Source organism: Coturnix japonica, chromosome 21, assembly GCF_054131305.1.
Source record: "Coturnix japonica strain WE chromosome 21, WE-NBRP24, whole genome shotgun sequence".
NCBI classification, from domain to species: Eukaryota; Metazoa; Chordata; class Aves; order Galliformes; family Phasianidae; genus Coturnix; species Coturnix japonica.
This window is the reverse complement of record NC_140683.1, coordinates 3,694,108-3,720,749: the sequence shown is the minus strand read 5'-3', so window position 1 is coordinate 3,720,749 and position 26,642 is coordinate 3,694,108. Positions and strand designations below refer to the sequence as shown.

The following is a 26,642-nucleotide window of genomic DNA, read 5'->3' as shown; positions in this document are numbered from 1 at the left end:
ACACGCTGCAGTCCGCGGGCGGAAAGAAGTGTCCGGTGCTTGAGATCAGTCGAGAAGGCTGAGAGAAAAGATGCACTTGTCGCTAATGGGGCTGTGAGCTGATGCTCCTCCAGAACCACTTAGACAAGTTGGTCACGGAAACAGAAGCTGCTAAAGGGTGGCTAGGAACAACTGCGAGCCCGAGTGAGGTCACACGGGGACTGGAGGCTTCTCAGAAGTGGAGGAGAGGTGAAATGCAGCCCGCTGAAAAGAGACACAAATTAATCCAGAAGTTAGAGTGAGACAGGAAGCTGTGCCTCATTGGAGCTGGCAAACGGGAACGAACAGGTACCCCCACGTTACTGAACATCTTCAGGAGGTTTTGAGGAATCTTTAGGCAATTTCTAGCATAGTTTAACAATTTCCAGCTTTTGGATCTGGAGATAATCTGCAGCTCAGAATTAAAATTAAAAATTAGAAGCTCTCTTCTGAAAGCTGTGAGCTTCAGGCTGCTGTGGAGGCTGAGTGCTCACTGCAGGGCTGGCGCTGAGCTGGGAGCTGTGCAGCACTGCTGTGTCCACTGGGTCCTCATTCAGGAAATAAGCACAAGGTAAGGTAAACAATCACACAGAGCCCTGCATGTTATAGTTACAGTTGCAAGTTGAAATCTTTGGGGTGACGAGAAAAAGGAGCGCTACCGGTCCTCACCTGGGTATTAAGAGGTGTAGCAATTGAATTTCATGCAGTAGGCTGAGAGAACAGGATAGTACAGTTGGAGGACAAACTGGTGAGGGCTGATAACTAACAAATGCGAGGAACAAATGGCTTTTAAAAGTAGTGTTTGGGAATCACCTTTAAATGTTTCTCAGTGAAATGTGTATTTTATAGGTAACTGATCTGTAATGAGACTATTTTCCTAACCCTGGGGTTAGGAAATATCAGCAGCCCTTTGTAGATGCCTATTCATCAGCAGCTTCTCAGCCTGCATAATGTGATGTGAATGCTAGAACTTTGGAGCAGTATTACAGTTACACAGATTATGGAATAGCTGTGCAGAATTGATCTGAAAGCCAGTGTTTGATAAAGAGAAATTAAGTTAATAAATATGAGTAGAATAAAATCATTTAATATAGTATAGGTGTTCCTGTTCAAGTGAAGGAAGTTTTTCTGTCTCTCTGCCCAGTATTACCTAATTTATCCTCCAAACTGTAGAACATTGTGTTTTTTTTTCTCTTTACCTGGTATGTTTATCTAAATAAGCTTCTCACTAGGTAGCTCAAATTACATTTTCTCTAGTTCTGTTGATGGTAGTAACATCTGCAGCTGGTCCAGTTGTCTGATGGTAATTGTATGAGTGTTACAAGGCAGTAGCTGTGGTGAAGCCCCTAAGGAAAGTGGGGGATTTAACCACATAAGGGTTATAGCAATGCCTGCTGGCCTATCCATGGAGCAGTGTTTTTGAATGTCTGAGAATGGATCAGCTGATTAACTGTGAATAGCCGTCCCAAAAGAGATGAAGCATTAATAGCATACAAAAGGGAAGCAGAAGGGAAACTTCAGGCAAAGGAAAATAATCTAGGAATTAAAAGACTGGTAAAAGCCTTAGGATGCTTTCCAGTTTGACCAAAAAAGCTTAAATCAGTACAACAGAAATAAAGATTTTACGTTATATCCTCTAGGATGAATTTGGGTGAATGTAGCTGAACCTATATTTTAATACCTCAGATATCCACAACAATAAAAACACATGAGAACGTAGCTACTGCTTCTCCTCAGTTAGTGACAGCCCTCCTGAATTGTACTGTAATCTTGATTGACTTGGGAAATTGTCTCAGCTGCATCTCACACAATGGAAGTGCCAAGAAATAAAATGCTGCCTTCGTAATCAATAGCTGCACCTAAAGGGTTATGCCTTGAAACAGAATATACTGCTACCTGAATAACATTGATTACAGTGCGCATGTATCGTTTTCCACAATTCTCAGTGGGTGAAGATTAAGAAAATCCTTGTAAATGTTTGTAAACCAATAGAAATCTTGTTAAACTTTTTTTTTTTTTTTTTTTTTTTCCAATGCATGAGTTATTTAATCAACCTCAAGCTTGTAATTCTTGTCGTTAACAAATATGCCTCATGAGTTATGGATCAGGTCATTGGCCCATCATATGTACAAGCAGACTCCAGAAGCGTTCACATATGTTGCTTTAGGAAAAAAAACAACTGTTCCCAATGCTCCCGAACTATGATTCATCAGGCATTGCTAGGATTGCTGGTTAAGCCTTCAGAGAAGTTGGGTGTGCTCAGAAACAAGAGGGGTATATAGTTCAGCATATGTACCTACTCATATAGGTGGAAATAGCCACCTTTACTTGTTTTCTGCAACAGGTTGAGAAACAATAATCTGTAACTTTGAAGTGCAACTTATCTTTGGGAAACACAAAACCAATTGCAAGAACTATCACAAACACAGAGAAAAAAGGAAAGTTGTTAGAACTGATAAATTAAACCAAAGGTCCGTCTAGCTCAGCATTCTGTCTCCAACACAGGATACTGGCAGCTGTTGAAGGAAGTGTATAAGAACAGGGAAGCATGTAGAATCTTCTCCAGGCCTCCAATAAATTCAAGTATTTTCTCAGTGCTGTTTTTATATAGTACCTTTGGGTGAATTTTATATTCCCATGAATTTGTTGCCTTTAGATCTGTAGTTCAAAATCTAATCCATTTCCTCGCATGGAGTTTCTGTAGGTTAATGGAAGGCCAGGTGAAAAAACACTTCCGTTTGTTTGCATTGAATCTGCCACAATTATTTAGTTTGATCTCCACTAAATCTTACATTAGAAATCCCAGGGAAGGACTGTTTATCTTCTTCATGTCATCCATAATTTCATAGACCTTATGGTTTCATTGTCAAATAAGGAACACAGGGATATCTCAGGTTTTCTCATAAAGTAAAAAAGGTTCTTTCCTTCTGCGTCTGCATAGCAGTGTGACATTATGCGTACTTTCTATATCATACATAAAAAGCTAAGTAAGCAGTAAAATACCTTTCCTTTTAAGTGTTTGAAGTACCATACACTGAATGACCTTTTCATTCTCCATTCACAAAGAAATACGAAATAACTGTTCTTATTTCTGAAACCTGTGATTATACCAATAGCTATAACTCAGGCCCATGAAGTCCTTTAATATAAAGAGCCATGCTGGAGACTCATTCCCTTAAAGAAAAGAGCCCAGGATGATTGACCTGAAATGACCTCTTCATTTTTTAGTGAAAGGAGATCTAAATATGGCAAACATTTCCTTGTGCTACTGTCTCTTAAGGGACTACATTTTCCCCCATCAGAATCTCCTACGAGAAATATTAAATTAAAAAAAAAAAAAAAAAAAAAAGGAAAAGTGAATTAGTTTTCCTGTAAAACTAGCAAAATGTCTACCAGAGCTCTCTGATCCAAAAATCTATTTGATCCTGTTTGTTATTTGCACTGCTTGGATCACTTACAACATTGATCATATTTTCTGTTTCAGGGTCTTTAAGCATGCATTTATCGTCTTGACCTGAGGGATTAGGGAATTGCAAGACTGCCACCATAAAAACGGTGTTAAAATTACTAAAATTAGGTATTATTTTTAAAGAAACACAAAATTTGTCCATATTTTTTCTTTCAGTTTACCCCCATTTTCTCTTTTTTGAGAGAAAACTAATCCAAGCACCCAAACTGACGTCAGAGGATGATTATTAAAAATTGTTCTTCTCTTTAGCTTTCATTTTGGAGTGTTGAAAAAGTCTGTGTTCCTTCCCACATCACTCAATACCCATAGCTGGCGATAAAGCTCAGGTCAAAGAATTATTGATCTGGTTGGCCAGTATATTTCTTTGAAAGCAAAATATAGATTAAAAAAACTCACAATTCAACCTGGAGCCCAACTGAAGAACTACAGAAACTATGAAACACTGAGCTTTCTGAAGAACGTCTGCTTTGTGGGAGATCACGTGGTGCTTCAGTTTGTAGCTTTCAAATTGTTCTGGATTCTTCCCATTGCAGAAATGGCCACATATCTTTGAATGATCAGAACAAGGTATCTTCTGTTAGTGGCTGCAGGCCAGTATTCATGTGCTGATCTCTGGGTTCCTCAGTTACTGTTCCTAAAATTAAGCATACTTAGGCTTCTCAGAAAAGGTTCTTGTCAGTACCTCTCACCATTCTTTTGCTTATGATATCTGACTCCAATTGAATTAACAGTGAACTTCAGGCCCTATAATTTGCTAAAATTCTCCCGAGGAGTGGTAGAAAGTGTCCTTCATATAAGCTGGATTTTATCAACTATGATATTCACTATCTGAACACTGAAAATGATTATGTGCCTTAAACTTTCAAAACTACATGAAAAAAAAATCCTCTTGTTTGTTTTTTCTTTGGTTGATCTCTTTTCCAAATAGGTCTGAGCTTCTATTGTTCTAAAAGCCTAGAAACTGAACTCTTAGGTGATGGGTCTGTCAAAGTCTTAGAATAAGAGAGAAGTAGACAGTTCAGCATTAAATGTTGTGCTTAGGAATGTATGGAGAGAAGAATCTACAAAATATAATGTTTCAGTCTTAGTTATGTGTATTGTTTAAAACATGATTTTATGTTTTATTGCATAAAAATAAAAAAATAGCGGTTATGCAGTATTGGTGTAAGCAGTACAGTTTTCCATACATTGCTTTTCCACCCATGATGAAATTCTGCTTTTTTCAGCTTTGTCCATTTTGTGTTTTCAATAGTAATTACAGCTTCTTACATAGCAATAAAACATTTTGAACCGGGCTTCAAATATAATCACAAAAATCACCATTAACCAAAAGACCACTTGCAGTGTCAGCTTCAGTGGCTTTCTAACAAGGAATCTATTTATCCTTTTTGCCATACTGTACAGTAACATGATAACTATTGATGGCTCACTACTTATTAAGATTTCATTGGACAACATATTGTCATAAACCATTATTTTAAAATTGTTATTATGAAAAAAATCAAGTAGCTCTTCTGTGATGTTAGCTAGCTCTTTTGGCAATAAGAAAGTATGAAGTCAAATGAAAATTGAACTACAAACAAATATTAACTTTGTACTTACATGTGGAAATTTGATTTAAAAATGTAGGGATTCCTGGCTAACCTGGAGATTATCCATTTATTGTCATTTATAAATGTCTTTTGTTTATTAAATTACTTAAAACGCTCAGCTTAATTCTTGACAGACTGCAGGTTCACAAGACAGGAGAGGTTTCTTCCCACACTGTAGGTGTTATTCAAGAAGAATTAGAGCGCTGAGTTATTTCTTGATGTCAGTTTGATTAGTTCTCTGACACTTATGGTTACATTCCACACTGGGGAAAAAAATCCCAGGATGCAAACCAAAGTACACTTCTCCAAACCTCACTCATTTTATACGTCAATTTTATTTATGTAATTACTGTAACTGTACCACATTGAGACATAATGAGGAAATACCACGAGCTATGAAAATCCATCCCCTTCTGTATTTAATAAAGGAACTTTTAATAGTAAACTGCTGCAGACTGTTTTTGCAAGACTGCTGCTATCTTCCCTTCCTCTGAAATGGGGATAACGTCCTGGTGGATGTGATCTTTTCTAACTGGTTCTTAATCTTTTGCAGAATCATTTAAAATCATATGGAGGGAATATCTCAATACTTCTGTCTCTAAAATGAAGCTATCATTAGTAGATCTGACTTATTGTAATCTTAGGAAGATTAGGTGGCATTTCACCAGTGTGTCGGTAATGCCCCTGGTCTTTGCTATTAGTTATCCTTAAGTATATGTCTTTTTCTATACTTCCCATTTAATTTTGCTGGAATGTTTAAAAAAAAAAAGAAAAGGTTTTGAAATATATATATTTGTCGTTTTAATCGTGGAGCTATGAAGACAAAGTCAAGAAAAGCCTCCCGTAAGTAATACACAGGAGTTGGTTTATAAAGTAACTAAAGTTGAACCACTAAGTAATAGTGACCACTGTATAATTAACTTCAACATCCTCAGGGGAGAGACTGTACAAAAAAAAAGAAAAAAGAAAAAAGAAAAAAAAGAGGAAGCTAGTTAAAAAGACCCTAAAGTCAGAAGTGAGGAAATTAAAATCCTTAGACTCAGCATGGAGGCTACTTGAGCAAGCATAACAGTGTAACAGAAAGCATGCATAATCCTAAACAAAAAAGGAAGCTGACAAGCAAAAATGAATGATGTAGATACAGGAAAGTTCGAGAAGTTAGTACAGTCAAACTTATATTTTTTCTTGAGGTAGAAATTTAACTTTTGAAGTCAATAGGGATAAAATACTGTGGCTAAGATACACAGTGAAGATTAGAAGGATGACAGAGGATTTGAGGAGCAGATAGCCTGACATGAAAACAAGATTTTTTCAAGTACTAAGAAGCAGAAAGCCTGCAAGAGATTTTGTAAGTCCAGTGGACTGTATGGTAGAAAAGTGAGAAAGCTAATGAGAACATAGAGAGTGAAGTGAATTGTTTGCATTAGCATTTTACATAAAAATTTAGGCAAAATAGATCTACCAGACTTCCTCCTACCAGGCAGTGTAGAGGAGGAAAAATAAAGGAAGATGTGCTGGAACACATTCACATATTAAATTAAAAAAACACTTCCAAAGACTAGAGAATAAGTTCAGAGGGGATCTAGAAAAAATACCAACAAGAATACGCAACATGTTTAAAAGCAGTTTGTCTACTAAAGGACTGGAGAGCAATTACCCTCTATAGAAGATGAAGAGTAGTTCTGAGAATGTCAACATGGAGACCTGTATGTGTCAGTAGTAAGAAACAGTAACAGTTGCATATCACTTAGATTAGGATGATTTGGTCAGAGTTGAAATTTGAATGTTTTAACATTTACTGTTTCTAACAAAAAAAACTGTCAGCAAGTAGGAAAATAAAAGGTAGGCTTTCAACAGACCAAAAACTCATGGTGGGGGGAGGGTTAACTTCAAATATACCCCGTTCATTGACATTAAAATATCTGTTAATTATAAAAACGTGGGAATAAACACCAATGGTGCACAAATGCAATGTGTGTTCAAGAGCATATCTTCCTCTAATTTGCATTATCCATGCAAAATGTGTTAAATTTAAAAATAGCCACAAACATTATATTAACTATGATGAGTTTTTAAATGTATGGTTCCATCTCTAATGCTGGACTCAGTTCTCACCTTCTCAGTCTAAAAACATGCAGTGGATATAAATATTCCCACAGATATTCCAGAGACACAATATTAATCAAGCTATTAAACACGTAATTCCAGTTGAAAGATAATGTAAAATGTTTATATTAATTAACGGAGAAATTTTACCCAAATAAATATGTAAGCTATTACAGAGACATACAACAGATAAACTGCTTCTCATACCATGCAAAAGCAATGGGATGCCCAGTCCAATGGGAAGCAGGTAATCAAGAATTGTTTTCAGTTCTTTGTTAGCACAGCTTGTAAATAGCCCGTGAATTCTGTGCCTCAGTTATCATAAGATCCAAACATTTATAAATATTTTAAAGTAACTAGAAATTTACACTCTGAATATATCTGATTGTATTACTTGGTGTGAACAATTTAAGGGATGCATGCACTAGTGTGAATCTCACCTAACTTCAGGTGTGCAATATTAAAGAGCTAGAACAGTCTAGGCTAGTTGCGTAGAATTTCTGTTATTAGCAGACAGAAACAGAGAGCTTAGGACCTTACCCTAAAATGAATGGAGGTGCCTTTTTCTCTCTGTTGGATAGAGTGCTAAGATTACTTAATTTTAGGACACAAAGTACAAGGAGAGATGAGCCATGTCCTGACTGCCTGGTATTAAGAAGCTTTTCTCCAGGAAAACATTCTGGGGTTTCAGATAATCATTTATGGGGACAGGCCACTGTATTAGACTTTTTTTAAGTCTTTTTAAGATTAAAAAATCTTTTTTTAAGATTCCATTTTAGACAGTCAAATGTAGTCTGTCTGCATTGCAATGTTTGTGGGAATCAGCAAATTAACCAGGAAAATTATGGGATTTTAAAAGTAAATCCGTAAGAGACTGATGTCTTTGCATGGACTCTGGTGATTTATGTGATAAACAAAAGCAGTTGGAAAGAAAGCCCAAGCATGGTATGAAGTGACTGGTAATGATAGACTCCCCAACAATTGTGTTATATATAAGTGTTTGGTCTAGAAACTCCTAAATCACTTTCAGATCCTTGGGCTTTATCAGAGAGGAAAACTTAATGTTTTGTAGTGTTGAAACTTCTTAACATTGTAAATTTTATGTTTTCATGCAAGATGACATAATAAAATTGCCAAATTATGTCTGCCAGTGGCCCATGTTTAAAAGTGGAAAAATAGAAACGTCAGTAGTAAATCCAGTGCTTTACTGAAATAAATCATGCCACACTGAAAACATTTGGTCACAAGGAAAACCACGTTGCTCAAGTTTGCATAATTAATTTTTCATATTTATGAGGAATCCTGGCATTCAAAATAATTATGTTCTTTTGCCAACATTATCATCTCCTAGACTGTTGTACTGAGAAGTTACACTCTGATACAGTTGGAAATCTTTCTAATTCTAAAGTTAGTTACCTTCAGTCTGAGCTTAAGTAATGCTTATTGTGTTGCTGTCATAAATCACTGGTTGGCCATCAAAGTGTTTTGCATGCAAACATGCATGAAAACAAGGAAGTGTGTTCACCTGTTGTTTTTTTTTGTTGTTGTTTTGTTTTGTTTTTTTGGTTCTTGTTTTGTTTTGATTTGTTTTATTTTAATAGGTCTATAATGATTAAGTGTTTTATGTACTTACACAAACCATCCGACTTACACACTATCACCAAAGTAGTACCTTTGTCTTAACTATATATGGGATAGACTTACATGGTAAAGATGAGAATTACTCCAGTTTTTCCAATTTCACCCTCTTTTGTGTTTCATCATTCACAATTGTTGTCTGAATCCTCGTTTTTGGCATTGTGTCCTTGATTTCCATGACCCCATTCTTCTGTATGAATGACCCTGTTCTTCTGTTGCATCTCTTTATCATTTCTTCTTCCTCACATCCCCAGCTTCCTCCTCCTCCATCTGACTAAATCTGCTTTTGGAGTAATGTCATCACTATGTTGCCTACTGTCAGATCTACTTATTTATTCCAAACCTGCCTCCTCTTATCCTAACTAAAATCTCTCGTTGTCTTCTTGAAAGCTCTTCATAGGTACCTAACCACCCTGCTAGCACAGGGCTAAAGAGAACTTGAATCTTTCCTTTTCAGCAAATTGTCCTCTGTTTGTAATCACTATGCACATTCAGGATCATAACCATGTATGATCAATGCTTTTGTTTTGAAAATAAGTTTTGCTTGAATAAAGTCCAAAACTCTTTACGTATGGAAAGGAAAAAAAAAGAAAGAAAAAGAGAAAGGAACATGTAGATAAAATGTAGAAGAAGCATAAAGATGATATATATCAAGAAGCCTGAATATTGTAGTATTCTAGCTTCAGAGAAGATAAAACATTAGTAAAGAAAAAGCAACCTTCTTCTACCTTGACCCCCTGGTGTGCTTTAACTGTGACCTCAAGAAGCCATATCTAGATAGGAGAGGGAGTTCAGTTTCCTAGGCCCATTCAATTGTAAGCTCCTCTGCAAAGTCTCCCAACATGGGGTCCAATTAGTGCCTCTTGTATTGGTGATTTTTTTTTTTTAGAGATCTGCTGAAAGCAACTGGAATAAGATTCTCAGAGTAACTACTATATGGCTGCAGAACTCTCTATCATTTTTATTCAAGATAGATTTTTACTGAAGTCAGGAGTTTTTGACTAAGCAAACTGGGATCAGATCCATTCTTTTGCTAATTTTTTATCCTTGCCTGATTCCTATTTCTGTCGTCCACTTTGCAGACTTTATTAGTTCTTCTGTAAATTAGAAGTAGTAATATTAACTACTTCTGTTAAGTGCTTATGATTTTATCAGTGAGAAAAGGCAATATTTAATTTCCCGAATTACCTACCTTCACTGAATGAGCAGAGCCCTTGTAAATCATTCTAAATTAGGGCATTGAGAAATGTTGAGTCCTAAGTTAAGCTTTGTAAATGCTGGAAAGATATAGAAAATAACCATAAGGTCCATCAGCTAGAAGTTTTCCAAACAACAACAGAACTATGTTAATCATTCAAGGAACTCAAATCACATTAACCCTGAATTCAGGTTGTAAAACCATGATCACTTTCCTTTGGCACAACCCAAAAATCTACTATACCTATGGAAAGAAGAAAGCTGAGCTGAATTTATCCTCCTGCTCAGAGGGCACTGGGTTATCTTGACTGGAACAGGTTGCCCAAAGAGGTTGTGGATACCCTATTCCTGGAGGTATTCAAGGCCAGGCTGGATGTGTCTCTGGGCAGCCTGGGCTGGTGGCTGGCAACCCTGCCTGTGGCAGGGGGGTGGAAACTGGATGATCTTTGAGGTCCTTTTCAACCCAGGCCATTCTATGGTATGATATGATTCTATGACTGTTTCTTATCCACTGATAATAAAAAGTAAACTAAAAACTGTGTAATTCTCTGATGTGCTTGAGCTAGAGCATGCTAACTATTGGACTATTGCTACATAATTGGGACTGACTGCTGTTTAAAATATGGTAGAAAGAATTAGCATTGTAAAATGTTGATTGGATATGTTATGATCCTAAAACAAGTCAGACAGCCTTTGTGCTGGTAAGTATTCTAAGCTGAATTATATTTGATATAATTTGATATAATAATGTTTGACTGATACAACACAGAAAGGAATGTTTAAAACAAACCAACAACACTCACACAGGAGAAAAAAACAACAACAAAACACACCACTGCCTGCAGTTCAGAAACTAATCATGCTGTCCTGTGAAATAATCACCTAGTTCAGTCTAAGTGAACCCAACTAAGGATCACAGAACCAGGTCCATTGCTTGTATTTTACACTTAACTCTCTCATATCAGATGAAGAAGTAACACAAAGTCTATTTTAAGAAATATTTCTTCTTTCTATGTAAATTCCTGCTCACCAGTGATTACTTACAAATACTCCACTAGGGAAGCTGAAATAATTAAATAAACAATTTAGAAGCTGATGTAGAAAGCATTGATTGCTCTAGCTCAGCTCACCAGGCTCTTGAGATGCAGAACTCCTTGCCAGCATAACAACAGATTTGGAAATAACCGGAGTTCCCATTTCTGTACCTGTAATAAGCTGGAAAGGACAGAAGTGGTAAATGATGGAAAGACAATTAGTACAAGAGCAGCTTCTGTTACTAATCCAAGCGTTGTCCCTACGCTGCGGGTATAGCAGAGGACTATAATCAGGATATTGTGCTAGTGTAACGCCTACCTATTTAATACAGTGATACCAAGTTCAGAGACTTGCTTTGAAATTCATACTTCCAGTAACTTTTTGAACTGAGTTATTCATATCTCTGTATTTATGTTGTTTTTGTTTACTTTGTTTGCTTATTTGTTTGTTTTTCTAATCTCTGACCTGCTGGTTGCTAAATAAAATAGCCCTTCACTGCTGCTGACACAGTGGTTGCAGGGCTTACTAAATACCTACGGTATTTGCATTTTCACTTAATCAAACTGCATTACACAGATAGATTCAGTCCAGAAAATGGTATGCAATTTCCTCTTTCTTTCTTCCTTTCACCTAATAGCAGAGAGGCACCAGAGGGTTACACAGGGATGTGTGTTACAGGCTGCCTGCAGGACCCTAGCGGACTAGGCTGTATTTAATGAGCGCGTCTTCACTGACAGATTCATTATTTGTGTTCGGTCGCTTCAAGTCAAAACTGATTAGTTACACTTACTGCGGCAAAGATTTAATGATTTTATTGTTTATCTTCAATTTATTTTGATTAACATCTCCGTTCTTTTCATTGCAAGTGCAATTAGGTGTAATATAACAGCTACTACTTTAATTTTGCTGAAATTAAGATGAATAAGTGACGGATTATGGCACTTTGTTTAGCAAATAAATCATAGTTAAGAGGACTGTATTAGTAATAAATGCAAAAACAGACAATCTAATTAAAATGCGTGGAGCTTATAGTTTGAGTTTCCAGAAATGTAATGAATTTTCATTTTAGAAATCAACTAGATTTTGGTGTACTACTTAATTATTGACAGCAAGATGAGAGAAAGGTACATTATTCTGTAAATCATCTTAATTTCTCATATTATGCTGGTAGAAGGTTGGTACAAGCAATGAAATGGAGGCGTGCATTTAGATTTTTTTGAGTGCTCAGACTATGTTTTCAGGAAACACTGCAATTAGGGTATAGCTAAAAAGAGAGTGAGGGTCTAAAATGAGGAAAAAACTCATTAGTTCAATTCTCACATGTTCAGATTTCAGCATTTTCTGCAACAGATTAATATTCTCTAAGTCCCAGTCATGATTTTCCTTTAAGTTCGTAAGATTCAATTCACTGCCACACAGCAAAAGCCTCAAGACATGTAAGATGGGAGAAGGAACTGACGTGAAGAAAACTGAACCCAACAAACAGTGAGCAAATCAAGATTGCTCTACACAAGCATCCCCAAATCATGGGGCAAGTAGCAGGGCAGCAATCCTGGAGCCGGCTTACTGTGGGGGTCATATGGGCTTAACTTCTGATTGAGGAGAACCAAGAGGAAAACGAACCCTTCAGAATCAGAAACTTTATCCCTCTGATGTTTAAAAGACCTTGTATTTGACAGGACAGCTTTGAAGATAAAGACCGAAGCACTCTCCAGCTACAGGCTGTTCAACACCCCACACTGCTACGTGCTATGTGCACTTTACTTCAGTTTCACAGAGTTCAGTCATATTAGAAAGAAGATAGTGGAGACATTTTTAAGTATATTGTACTATATTTTTGAGGCTTCTGTACCTTGCCCAAGCTCTCTTTACAGAGCCTGGGAGAGCTCAGTTCCATTCTACACATTACTATCGTAGTTCCTTCCCACTGTACTGTCTCATACTGGCCTGTTGCTCTTGGCTAGCCAATGTGCAAATTGGTTAACAAAAATATGCTGGCACCCCTGACATTTGAGATATCTCTAAACGAAGGGACTACCACTAAGGACAAGAGAGGGAGGACAAGGAGAGACTTCTGTTTCTTAACATGCAATATCCTTTTTTTGTTTCTTTGTTTTTTCTCCCGCATAGGAGAATTCTATCCCAGGGATTACAGTTAGCAAGGACTAGGACCAATATATGCCCTACTAAGACCCTATTTTGACACTATTCCCATTCCCATTGTGGGCTTGGAGGATGGGGAGAGGAAAAAAAAAAAAAAATGGATAATGCAATCCATAAGATCACATAGCCTGTAAGAGAATACTTTGTTCTTCTTAAAGTGATCTTCTTATATTACTGCTTCTTTTTTAACATTTTAAAGATTAAACAATGTCCCGATGAAAGCTGTTATTGAAAGAAGTGTTCATTATGATTAAGTAGTCATTTTGTGTTTGTTTGTTGCTCTACCTTATTTTGGTCTTCATCACCATATAGTTCTCAAAAGACAGAATTTCAGGGGCAGTACGAATGTTTTTCAGCTAACAATATGCCTCATAGATTTAAGAGACTTAAATATCATTTTTTAGCAAATGCCTGGGGGAGAAAAAAAAAAAAGAAAGAAAAAATAGCTAAATGAAAAATAATTCCTGTCCTATGGGTGCAGTGGAAAAAAACAATTAAACATCACTGAATTCATTTTTACTAGCATGAAGTAAATAAAGGGAGAAGGAGGTGCACTGACGAGATTCCTTTTCTCCTGACTATATTGATCAAATTTGCTAATTCCATTAAAACAGGTATCTACTCCTAGACACATAAAGTCAAACAAACTAATAAATCTAGAGGCTTTTAACAAGGCGATATATGAACTTATTTATAAGTATTTCTGTGTGTCACAATCCCTCTTCTAATATTACTTTTTAATATTGGATAAATAAACAGATGATTGAGAAAGACTGAGCAAGAGGGAGAAAGAGAGGAAACAATGCTAATGACCAAACCAACCTGTAAAAAGCAGCCTGCTCTGACTGGAGCCCCAGCCATCAGCTGAGTGTCATGTAGAGAGGCAGGAAGAGCCGGGGGAGGCTGTGGAGGGGTTGGCGAACTGGAGACTGGCAGCATCATTGGTTTGAACAGGCCGTGATTGATTTGTCACCGGAGGCCCATTTGACTGGGCAAAAAGCCCTTCTGATCTCAATCTCTCTCTGTCTCCTTACCTCTGCTATCCCTTTCTCCCTCTCTACATTTTGACACTGGCACAGCAGCTGGGCAAGGGGACTCAAGTTGTGGCCGACACAGAGCAAAAGGGTTGAAGGTCACTGCTACCGAAAACATATAACAACAGACAAGAGAGATCCAGCTCATCATACTTCTCGTTTTCTATCTTGCCTTTAGATCTCCAGAGGTTTACAAAGCCCCAAATACACAGAGGCAAATACACAAACACACCATTCCCCACGCAGAAACACATAACCAAAGCCTCTGTCCTTCCCTTTCCCTCTCTCTCCCCCTCTCTCTCACACATACTCACGCACACACACACGCACACATTCTCTCTCCACCCCTTCCACCTTGTTGTTATCTGTGGCTGGGAGAAACATCTAGATCTACAAATATTAATTACAAAGGACAACAAAAGGTAAGAAGGCATAAATTATCAGAGGTGTCGTGATGTTATTTCAAGTCAATTGCAAATGTGTGAGAGGGGAAGATTTCACCCCAGTGATTCCTGTTTGCCTGGCTGATGGGGACCGGAGCCGATTCCCTCCCAGAACTGCTGCAGCTATGCCTCAAACCACACACTTTCCAGCAGGAGCCATCAGCATGGGCCTTTCTGAATTCTCTCTTTATTTCATTCATTAAGGGCATTAGGCAAGTTGGAATCTGTATGAAAAGGATCCTATGGGAATACTGTCTCCAGGGTAGGTATTTTCATGACTTTCCACATCCTGAGGCTTTCTCTGTATCTCTTTCTCTCTCTCTTGTGTTAGATGGAGCTTTAAAGGAGGCTGCACTCATCTTCCAGCTAATCTGGGGGAAGGAAATAATCTGAGCTGCATATATTGAATGAAAAAGTATTTTATTTTATCAAGTGATAGTTACTAAGAAATTATGAGACCTGCTTAATTGTGTTAATTGGCTTTGTTGCTATTATTGTTAGTCCTGACTGTTTTCAGGTTTTTCTCACACAGGAAAATGAAAATTGCCTTCGTTATGCAAAAAGAAAGATATAGCAGACAGGACAACAGCAAAGAAATATTAGTTAAACAAAGGCAGACTTTAAATTAAATGTGCTGTCGTGTTCCTATAAAAGCAGGACAATCTCAATGCTATAGCTCATTTCACTTGGCAAAAGAACATGGCATCAGTTTTTTAACTTTAAAATAGTTTAATGAACACGAATGGAGAAATAATTTTTCTGTGTATTTAGCTGCCTATAAAGAAGAGAGAATGCTTTAACTTTGATCGCCACAATTAGTTCCCTGGGTATCTAGAGGGGAACAGGGCAGCCCTGGGAGCCTCAGTTCTTTAGATACAAAAGCATTTAGATCGCTTTAGAGCAGTTAATCCTGAGACTGGCTAGGGTCCCTTTTGTTTTCTAACTCCATTGTGGGTTTTGTTCAGTTTTTTCTATTCGCATGATTGACTGCCCAATGGATGCTAATTATCCAAATGTCGCTTCTGTCCTTTGAGTGACTTTCTATGTATTATGGGCAACTGTCATGCATTCTGTCATTCTATATCATATTACATGTATTATCATATGAAAATGGTACTCTGCATAAAGGAAGGTGTCTGAACCAGCAGATGCTGCAGATATTTAAAGGACTTGCTTAATCTGAATGGATTTTCTATAGAAAAATTGGTCAAAAAGCATATAGGGGAGAGTCAGAAATGGAAAGTTTATCAGGTAATTATTTTTGTCCTTTTACTGTTTACATGATAATGTACAAAGCGTTAACTGTCTCTGCTTCTGAAATCTGCAGCCACCTTCCTCCTCCCGAACCAGGCAACCCGTCTGTATTTATTAGAGTATGACAGCTTAAGCTAATTAAACTGATATCTGTCTAAAATAATAAGCCCTGAAACTTAGAATAAACATTATGATTATAAGCTGAAAAGGCAGCTATACAAATGTGGCATCAATGCTATATTTTAATGATAATGTGAAATTCCTGTATGAAGAACACTGGATGTGGAACTGCAAACAATAATAAAGTTCTGCAAAGACATTTTCACTATAAATATTTTTACTTGGATCATTATCTCTTTACTTGGCATTAATAAGACTGAGGGCTAACACAGATGTGAACTGGCTTTTTTTTTTTCTTTTCTTTTTTTTTTTTTTTTCCCCACATATATGAATTTATATTTAAAGGATATAAAAGGAGAGGTTTTTACTCCAATATTTCCACTAAAATAAACGTAACACACCTCGGTGTAATGTGCATGCCAACACTTAACAGCAATGCAAGATTTATAGCAATAGGGCTTCTTAGATTTGTACTCTGGGGTACATTGAATCCATAGGCACATCTAGAGTTTCCTCTCCTAAATGTTATAATAGCATTTTATATTTGGCATTGATAGAAATACTGTGGATATATAACACTGAAATTAATGATCTTGTCCTTCATCAGATATATGTGAAATACGTTTCCATTAATTGTAAAGCTAAATCTTGTGAAATGTGTACTTTATGAAACAACAGAAAGATCCCATAGAAAGACTTGCTCTGCTGTATCAAGATGCTTTGAAATTTTACAATGATCAAATATACATGATCAAGCTGTGCTTGTTAGGGTACGAGGGGCTCAAAACGGTCAATGATTATTGATCAGACTGTTAAGTATTTGTTCGCGATTCTTTATATCCCAAAAGATTCAGGGAAATGAACAGTGAAAAATTGCATCAGAGTCCACCTTTGTTTGAGACTGATGTATTGAAACAGAGTATTCATTTGCCAAATCTGTGGGAAAAATTGTGTAGTAAATGATGACATGATAACTCAAAGTGCAGAAATTAGGTGCTCCCTTTTTAAATTATCTTTGTTTAATTTTAAATGCTAATTTGAAAATGTGAAGACAGTCTTTGTAGAACATGAATAGTGAATTATTGATAAGAGCAGATTTGCACAGAAAAAAAACAGAGGTACAAGCATCGCTAATCCACTGACCTTTACATTGCATCTTACACTGTGCTCATGCAAAAAAATTTTGAAGTGAAGTTGCAGTGAGAGGGACTGAAGAGAATCCACGGTGGGAAAGTAGAAATTTCTGTTCTTTTTACAAAAGAGCAGATCTTACGGAGGTGCTATTACTGTCTTTTGGTAGTTTAATAAGTATTACTTCTCACGAGTACTTCCAATTAAATGTTTTCTTACCATATCACCATTTGGCAAAAGTCCCAAAATATTTGCATAATAATTCCTTTTTTGTTTCTTGATATTTCTACTGTATCTATTTCTTCAAGCCCACCTTACATACTATTTATTATTTGAAGACTAACCATAAAGTTTGTTCTGTAATTCAAAATACTGCATGTGTTGAAAGGGAGCGCTAATGCATAATTCTTGCAAAATCAGAAGGCATGCTTTATGTGACTTCATTATGCTTTACATTGCATAAATTCACAAGATCTTCCCTGAACACAGAGAGCAGTTAAGATAAACTTACTATACATTAAAGAAAACTACTGAACACAAAGAATTATTTCTGCAGATATTTGCCTCTAAGAAATGATGACATATGTCTGTGTCTGAATCTACAAATAGATAGATGGATATACACACATATGTTCATTCACACACACAAATAGCCTCATAGTCATGTCTCTTATACATATTTATATAAACAAATTTACATGCAGAATCTTTTGTAAATTTTAAAAATCAACAATACATGTTTTCTATCTCATTTTAGGTGTTAATTCCCTTAAAGTTGCTTCATATTTCTCTAAATATGAATATCATGAAAATAATCAGCCATGTATATACTTAAATAAAAAGTTTGCAGAGTATAAAATTGGCAAAATGTCACTGATTGGTTGGAAATGCCCTTTCACCTTATTGTGTCTGACCTGCCATTTAATTAATCTGTTCTTGTCTGAGAGCAGACAGTGTTAAAGATAAGCAGCACATTGAGCAAAGCCTACAGCACTTTGAATACATATTCAGCTTTTTAATAATATAATTTTACTTAGCTATATTGATAAGATTCATAACTTCTACTTCAGTTTGTATCTTACCTAATTTCTCCTGATTGCAAATATTTACATGTGAGAGTCTGCATTTACCTCTTCTCTTTCAGCTGCATCTGTTCTAATTGCCTATGCTGGTGCTATAAAGTTTGCATCTGCTTTCCATACCTGCTTTCTGTGTTTTCAGATCATGTTTTCGAAGACATGCGGTGGGCATTCAGGTAGTCCAGATAAGGATTTATAGTGACAAAATATTGACTGGATTTGGTATTCACTTATGAAGGATGACGTTAGTGCCACAAAAATCCCTGTGATGTACAGGGAATAGTTAATTAATTAAAGGACCTGCTAATTGCTACTTGAGGTACTGTGTGGAGATGATGAAGAGTGCTTGGTACAAGGTTAGGTTCTCAGTTTTGAGTGAACATTTTCATTTAAAGGATTTCTTTAAAGTACATCCTAATTTTTTTTAATGATTTTTTTTCCAGGTTACTGTATCTAGTTCAGACTCAAGTGTTCAATTGAGCTTCAATTAATTATAATATATAGTCGGGGTGCTTTAGCTGGGATAGATTGATGGAGAAGCTTTGTTTCATTTGGTGCAGGTGGCACTGTTTAATAAGCACAAGGGAGAGTGAATAATGTAGTGTTTGCAAAGAGAAATAAGTGCAAAATAGAGAGGTGCAATTAGATCAGCTGAAAAAATAATAATAAAGGACAAATATTAAATGGTCAGGTATCTTGCAAATAACAGATAAAATAGTAATAAGTGTCTCATTGAAAACTGCCATCTTAATTTATGAATATGTAAAAGTATTCCTTTAAAATAAATCTAGTGAGCTAGTCTTCTGCCTTCATTAGGCAGGCACATTTCCATATCTGAAAAATACCAGAGTACTAATTTTTAAACACTACCTATTATTTTTCTTATACTGAAGTATAGGTAGGATTCTAAATAAAAATGACTTCAAATATGAACTTCTAAACTGTATTATAAAAAAAAAAAAAACCTCAAACCTTTGGCATTCTTTAATTATTGCTATTTCATAGTGGATAAAAATTACCCCATGTAAAATTAATCTGTGCAAACTTGTAAATCTATATCAATAATTTACTAGCAGATGAGTGGCTTCATGCTTCTCGTTCATGCACTGAAGATAAAATAAAGTTGAAGAAGATTATACAAAAGAAAACGAGATTGTAGATAAAAAATAAAGCCCTTGAGAATGAAAATCTTCTTCTAATTGCACACAGCAGAATAAAAAGGAGTATATACCACTGAAAGTAATGTTATTCGACTTAAAAAAAAAGAGTATCTGGTAGCTAAGAGGATACTCTTGTGAGTTACTTAATAAAAGTGTGTGTATGTATTAGGCATTTCAGCAACACTTCTGCATCTAAAAATTTCAGCTGTAGACAGATTTTCCACAGACGATTCCCCCCTACTGCTAACCTCTTAAATATACCTATAAAATACAAAATGTTCCCAATCACCTCCAATAAAGGAAGCTTCCTTACATTAAATGCGTCTAATATTTGGGTTGGAAATCTGAAGTGCTTTCTGATGTGGTTAAATTCATGAAGAAATGTGGTTGTAGAATAGAAAGGAGGGCATTCAGAGCACATCACTCTGAATATTTGCAGATGGACACGGAGCTGTGGAAGTTTACTTATGAAATGTGGAAATAATCATATTCTTAGTCTGTGATTATTCAGCGGGGGTAATACTGTTGGACTCTATCTACAAACCTTATTTTTGCTGTGTAGCTATGTTTACCAAATCCATGATATACCCAATCAGGGCAGCCTCCCAAAGCTCCAGGATTGGCTGGTATTGAACTTGTAAAATGTTTATGAGTGAGTGTTTGCCTGGTAATGTAGCCCTGGGTGCCCTGCTGTCAGCATGGAATTACTGATACTATTACACTCATAGGGGTTTGGAGGGAAGAGAAGGGGAGCTGGGTAATGGCAGGGAACTTTCTCATCTGAAGTCTCAATGTGTATTTAGACAAAATAATTTTCACCAAAAAAAAAGTCACTGCTTTGTTTTTTAAAAATAATCCATACACTTACACTAAGAAATGTTTTGCTACAGATTACAGGTACGTGAGCTCAAACTGCATAGTGTCTTTATAAAATAAATTAAAAATACATTATTAAGAAGCAGCTACACCGCCAGGTCCAAGAAGAGACATTTTTGCAATCTTCACCATTTTCGGTGCATGAATTTTACCAAATGACTAAAAATTAACAATTCATACTGTGTAAAAATATTCTGTTATTTACTATAGTAGAATCTCAAGTCAGGCAATCAAATCTAAACACAGCACCAAAAATCCATCCAAAGAAAACCCTCTATAGCTATCCTGAATATACAGCCACTGACCTTCAGAATCATATTTTCTTTACCCATTCACTATAATAAAAATGAACATTTTGTCATCACTTTGGGAAACTGTGCCAAACACCTTAAAACACATGTCACATGCCAACTTTACTTCATTTTTCTCCTCAGGGAATAGATACATCTGGAATCATAATCACAGATAAAAACCTTGACAAAATTGCACATGAGCCCAGCCCTTCTCTCCAACACCTACCTTTTCATAACATTTAATACAATATTAATATCAGTTACTAAAAAGGCTTCCAACCTTTACATTTCTGACATAACATGTTCAAACCCATATTTCACACTTCTTGTTCTGTTTTAAGTTCAGTGGATTTAACAGGACTCTGGAGAGAAGATCATGTGGCTGAAGATTTCCCTCCCACTCTAACACCCGTAGAGGCAGTTTTGGAATTGTTTAAATAGCTGTGGCTGTATAAACTGAAATATTCAAGATTACGGGTATCTTATTTCTTTCTTGCACATACAGATACATGCTTGTATATTTGTCTGAAACCTACTGCTTGTACCAGCACCAAACAATTTCTATGCAACATCTGGGCAAAACATTCTGAATATTTTCCTTTTAAACTTTATGATTTATTTTTCCTGCATATTCTTGGTTTATCAGACAAATATAATTAGCTCATATTATATAAGGATATTACTTGGTCTTTTTATCTATGATTGACAGTTTTTCAAATCAAAATAAAACCCATTCTTAGCCAATCGTCTTCTTGAAAGCGTGTTGCTGTTTTAAGCTTGGTTTGCTTCAGAGACAGCTAGAGATCTTATTCAGTCAGGGGTAAACGGTGAAATTATAGATCCAACAGATTTCCCACTCCCCCCAGAATGCCTGGCTTAGGTAATATCTAATGGCTAATTTCCTAGACTGATGGTTTTACTGCATGTTTTTATATAACATTAATCAGCTAATGCTGCAAAGAAACGGAATTTGAGAAGTTTGCAAATTTTCATTTTTTATTGTGTTTGTAATTAGTACCATGCTGGAAGTACCTCAGGCTGCTTGCTGTATGGCTTTGTTCATGTCAGAATGGTGATAGCGACCTCTTTTTGTTACATATTTAGCAGCTTTGAAAGACATTTTTTATACAGCAAACGTACTAGACAGCTTTAAAACAAGAGACATTAGATAGGTTGCCAATTATTCATTCAACAGCTCTACGTGCATCAAAAAAAATGCATACCACCAAATTTTCCTGAGACAAACCACTTAATTTCTTGTGACTCATACACCATTTCTGCACTAACTGGGTAGGGATAGCAATCATTTAGACAGAGAAACAGATATTAAATGTTTCTTACCCCGGAATACTAAAAACATCTTTATAAATATGCTCATTTACAGTTTGGGGACAGCATCTGTGGCAAGAAGAGTCTTTTAAAAATACCGAATGGTGTTTCTTAATAAGCTTATTTCATTATTTTCTTTCACTTTAAAATAACCCAAAGTGCCTCATTTGGTATATAGGAAGCGCAAAGAGTGATATATGAATGGAGCAATAATTTCCCAGAATCATTCCAAGTCAGCCTATCGTGCACAAGTGGATCTGTAGCATGTTAGTCTGCCTCCAGCAGCTCAGGGAGATGAAGCTGAGCTGAGCTCCACTTGCTGACAAGAAGCAAACTGTCTCACATTTTAGGAGAACAACATCATTGCCTATAAAAATGAAGAAGAGACAAAATAAATAAAACCAGTTAATGTTGTAGTTAACTTGCAAATCAAGTAAATCTGTTGGTACAGTATTTTAGAAATAAATGGTAACAGCATCACACCAAACACACATTTCTGAACATATAAGCGCTCTGATTTTGATTTAATGGTATATCAGCGTCAGCTATTGCTTCCTTTGCTGGTACACACTTCCTGATGCCTACTGTGAAGGGTGCCCATATTTACAACTGAGTAAGATGATTAATTACACCTTGTCAATCACGGTGCATGAAGACATAACACCACAGCAGACAATGAAGAAGATGCCTGAAGCTACAATTACATTTTAATTCATAGTTTATTGTATACCCCCATATATTGCAGTCTAATAACCGTAGGGGCATCAAAAACATATGAGATATCAATCACTCTGCCCCCTGGTTTTTCATGTTTATATTATTTCACAGCCCTTAAATTACCATAAGTAGTTACTTATTTCCTAAGCTTTCTTATCTCTTACCTTTTGCTTCCATTTATCTTTTATTCTTAGTACCTTTATCCAACAGCTACAAGTATTTGATGGAAGTTTGTAGCTCACTTAAAATCTGTAACAGACAACCTGAAACCCAGCAATTAGCAAAGACAGCTTAGACTTGTGTTCCTTTGTTGAAGGAGGCGTTGAGTCTTTTGTTCTGATTTAGTCACGGTAGCTGGGTGGAAGCTGGTACCTCATTATGTGGTTGGTCTGTTTGTCTGGTAGGTAGCAGATGGTACTGGAGATGACGTTACCAAGAGAGGCAGGGTAGAGAAACTCAAGACCTGTGATTTGTTCACCTGTCACCTATAACAAAATACAGGTTAAAAGACTTTATTATTAGCTGAACCATTTTTTAGTGAAGGAAAAAAAAACAAAAAAAAAAACAAAAAAACCTCTCACTTCAAATGAATTTGCATTTGATTGTAAAGATTATTTTGCTGTAACAATTTTTCTGTTGCTCATTATTCAAGAATACCCTGGATTTTATTCTGAACAATGTAAATGTCATTCATGTGTCAGTGTGTACATTAGCAGCTTTGTGTTTACATTCTGCTACTCTCCTTGTGTTTTGGTAGCAAGGGTTGGATGTCTTCATGTGTTTGTATATCCACTTAGAAGGCAAATAGAGATGGCCTGTGAGTTGGAAGTCATGCCATACCTGTCTGACTCGCTGTTGGTTTTATTGGTTCCAGCCACTTATGTTACATAAGTTACATAAAATATCGTACTTGAATTCAAAATATGTATATAAAATCTTTTAGAAAATCAGCAATGTCAGATGGTGGACAAATCCATGACTATTCCTGCTTCCAAAATCTATGTTATCAGTTATGTGTGTCACAGAACTGAACTGGTATTCAAAGATCTTTAGTGTAGTACAATATGTAGCTATCAATAAGGATACAACAAATTGCCTGAGTTAAGGCAATGCGCTGCTGCTGTTCCACAGCAAGATGTGTTGTCCGTGGTGTCAAGTGAGCAGTATTCCACATCAGCATCACTGGAGGCAAACCTCCCATTTGAGACGGTGTTTGAAATGTCTTGTAATGTAAGGAAGGGATAAATTACTTTATTGACATAACCATTACACAGTGCTAGTAATTCTTTGTAGAATTCTATTCTGAACTGAAACATGAACATCTGTTGTCTACAAGATGTGACTTTAGGACGGTCTTTGACTAGTTCCCAGCGATGACAAATAACTTGTGTTCCGAGCGGTTTCCAGTGCATTCTGGTGGCTATTTCATACGCATCTCTACTTTGTTCTCCTCTGTGACGTGCAAGTATATTTAACTGCTCAGAGCAGTTCAACACAAAGATGGTAAAAAGCCTTGATTATTCTAAGAACAGAACACGTAAACCTAGCAAGATTTCAATGTAAATGAAGTTGTTCCAATGACGGCGATACCTTCACCCCACCTGTAAGTGGCACATCCCTGTTTCACACCCATAACTCTGGTGCACTAAGCCATGTAATCATTTGTGGGCACAGATAAAGCATCAGGTCTCATCATCTTGTGTTCAGGTTTACTTTCCACTGCTCCGCCTTTTTAATATAATCATAACTGTGATATTCGACATCCTTAGCACCAGTTACTGCACCCTCAGTATCCACCTTCTGGGTACATATTAAGACTTGATGAATGCTTTCCCATTGTGCGCTCCTCATCTTTTCTGGAGGCTTCCCGAAGCTCCTGAAGTTCAGAGCAGGCCCCTCCAGCCCCCGCTCCCACAGCCAGCGCGGGCGGAGGAGAAGCCTCCACCAGCAGAAGGTTTCGCGGCCAAGGGCGGCACACCCGGCCATGTCCTCATGGCGGATACTGTTGGGAAAGGGCCTTGTTGGAGGCTCTGCGCGCTGTCACTGGGCTCAGTGCCTCGGGCTCGGAGGACTAACGACCTCCGCAGCCCCCAGAGCGCCGCCAAACGCGGGACGCGACCCGCCGCGCAGCGCAACCGGCAACTGGCATCCGGCATCCGCAGCCGCTGTGCGCGCTGTGCCGGGGAGCAGCGCGGCCGGGACCGGAGCGGCGGGGCTGAGTCGGGCCGCGGCCCCTGCGCGCTTCCAGCCCCGAGCACATGCCGGCGGGCCCGGGCGCGGCGGCAGCCAATGGCGGCAGGGCAGGACATGATGTCAGAGGGGCTGTAGAAAAGGCGCGGAGCCTCGCGCGGCGCCCGAGCTGCAGACGCGCCGCTCGCAGGCACCGCGGCGGGCGGCGGCTCCAGCTCCGCTGCCACCAGCAGCACCACCAGCAGCGCTGCTTTTGCTGCCGCTTCTGCTGTGCTCCCCCGCGGCGCGGCCGCCCCCCGCCAGCAGTGCCCCGCCAGCAGCCTCCTGGGCCCGCGGGCCGCGCCGCTTTAAGGAGAGAGGGGGGCCGCCGAGTGCCCGTCCCATCTGGTGCCCATCCAACTCTTCCTCCTTCCCCTTGGCTTTTTCTTTTCCCAATGAGCTCCAGCAGGCTGGGGGAGGAGCGGGGGAAGGAGCAAACTTTGCCCCTGAGCTGCTGCCGCTGCCAGCCCTCTGGACTGTGAGTGCGTACGGTGGGCACCCGCCCCATCCTTGCAGCATCAGCCTGCTCTCCGCCTGCTGCAGCCTCCCTCTCCCTCGCTTTCCTCCTCCAAATTTCGCACAGTACGATGTAGGGGCTGGTCGTTACTCTTTTTATTTCTCACCGAAGATGGTGCGTTTTTTTTAATATCTATTTCTCTTATTTATTAATTCCTCCCGATCGTAAGCCTGCCCAGCCTCCTGCCAGCTGGGCCAGAGCGTAAAGCCTGGGACTGCACCTGGGGCAATGAGCCCTACGCTGAAGAATCCTCCCGGAGGGATGCGCCGGGGCCGCGCAACAGCCTAGCTCGGCGTCCCGGAGCGCGCAGCGCCGCTCGGCCCCTCTCCCTCGTCCCCTCCGCCCGCCTGCTTTGCACCCCGTCCCCTCGAAACCTCGGATCAGAGCCTGCGCCCCGCTCCGGAGATCTCCGCCGCGTGGAGAGCCCGGAGCCCGAGGAGAGACGGGGCGGCCGTGCTAGATGCATGGGGGAGGGCTCCGCTTAATGCAAGTTCTGGGCTCCTGCAGGGACCCCGACAACTGTCAGCAGCAGCAGCAACTCGGGGCCTCCTCCTCGTCTTCCTCAGCGATGCTTTTTCACAGCCTGTCCGGCTCGGAGATGCACGGGGTCATCGACGAGATGGATCGGAGAACCAAAAGCGAAGCACCGGCCATCAGCTCGGCTATAGACAGGGGAGAGACCGAAACGGTAGGAGGTGAAGGAATGGGAGAGTCGTTCAACTCCCTAAACGTAACGAACCCTTCAAAAATACATCTTTTCCTTTAAAATAACAGATCGGGGGGAAACGTATGCAAAATACTAAATCGGAAGAAATTTAAACAGGAAGGCACTCCAAAAGGTTGTGTAAAACCATGGGGAAAGGCATGAAACTGTTAATTATTAATAACATGCATAGTAATAGTAACGCTTGGGTGGAACAAACGGTGCTGCTCTTACAAGAAACAGAAAGCTGGAGCAGCCTTTTGGTAGCGTCCAAGCACGCCTTCCCTTCCCCCAGCCTGTCCGGCCTTCAAAAGTTTTTAGGGAGAGGCAAAGTATGTTTTTGTACCGATAGCGTTTGGGCACAGCAGATTTTTTGTCTGCAGAATGGAAATAAATACCAGAGAATCCAATCCGGTGTTGTTTTTCAGGTGAGGTGTCTGCACTGAGGTAGGCATTGTAGGACCAGAAAAGAAAAGCCCGAACAAAAGCAAACAAACAAACAAAAAATAAGCAAAACAAAACCCCCAAACTTCCACCAC

General features: G+C 38.3%; 1 protein-coding gene and 1 long non-coding RNA gene across 7 annotated transcripts in view; one reads left to right on the top strand and one right to left on the bottom strand.

Annotated features, from left to right (window-relative positions):
• Positions 1 to 14,547: 14,547 nt before the first annotated feature.
• LHX2 (LIM homeobox 2) overlaps positions 14,548 to 26,642 on the top strand; it is a 30,720-nt gene continuing 18,625 nt past the window's right edge. For 3 of the 6 annotated variants that reach the window (XM_085521057.1, XM_015879387.3, XM_015879386.3), the window contains exon 1: positions 25,011 to 26,088. In XM_085521057.1, the coding sequence (XP_085377183.1) occupies positions 25,861 to 26,088 (228 nt within the window). In that variant the 5' untranslated portion in view covers positions 25,011 to 25,860. Of the gene's footprint in view, positions 14,675 to 25,010; positions 26,096 to 26,642 lie in introns of those variants that run through there. The other 3 variants (XM_015879388.3, XM_085521055.1, XM_085521056.1) reach the window with 3 other exon arrangements.
• Positions 21,590 to 23,006, bottom strand: LOC146757440 (uncharacterized). Its single transcript, XR_014936207.1, has 2 exons — positions 22,819 to 23,006; positions 21,590 to 22,304 (listed from the first exon to the last, which is right to left on the bottom strand). It is a non-coding gene; the product is annotated as an uncharacterized LOC146757440 (long non-coding RNA).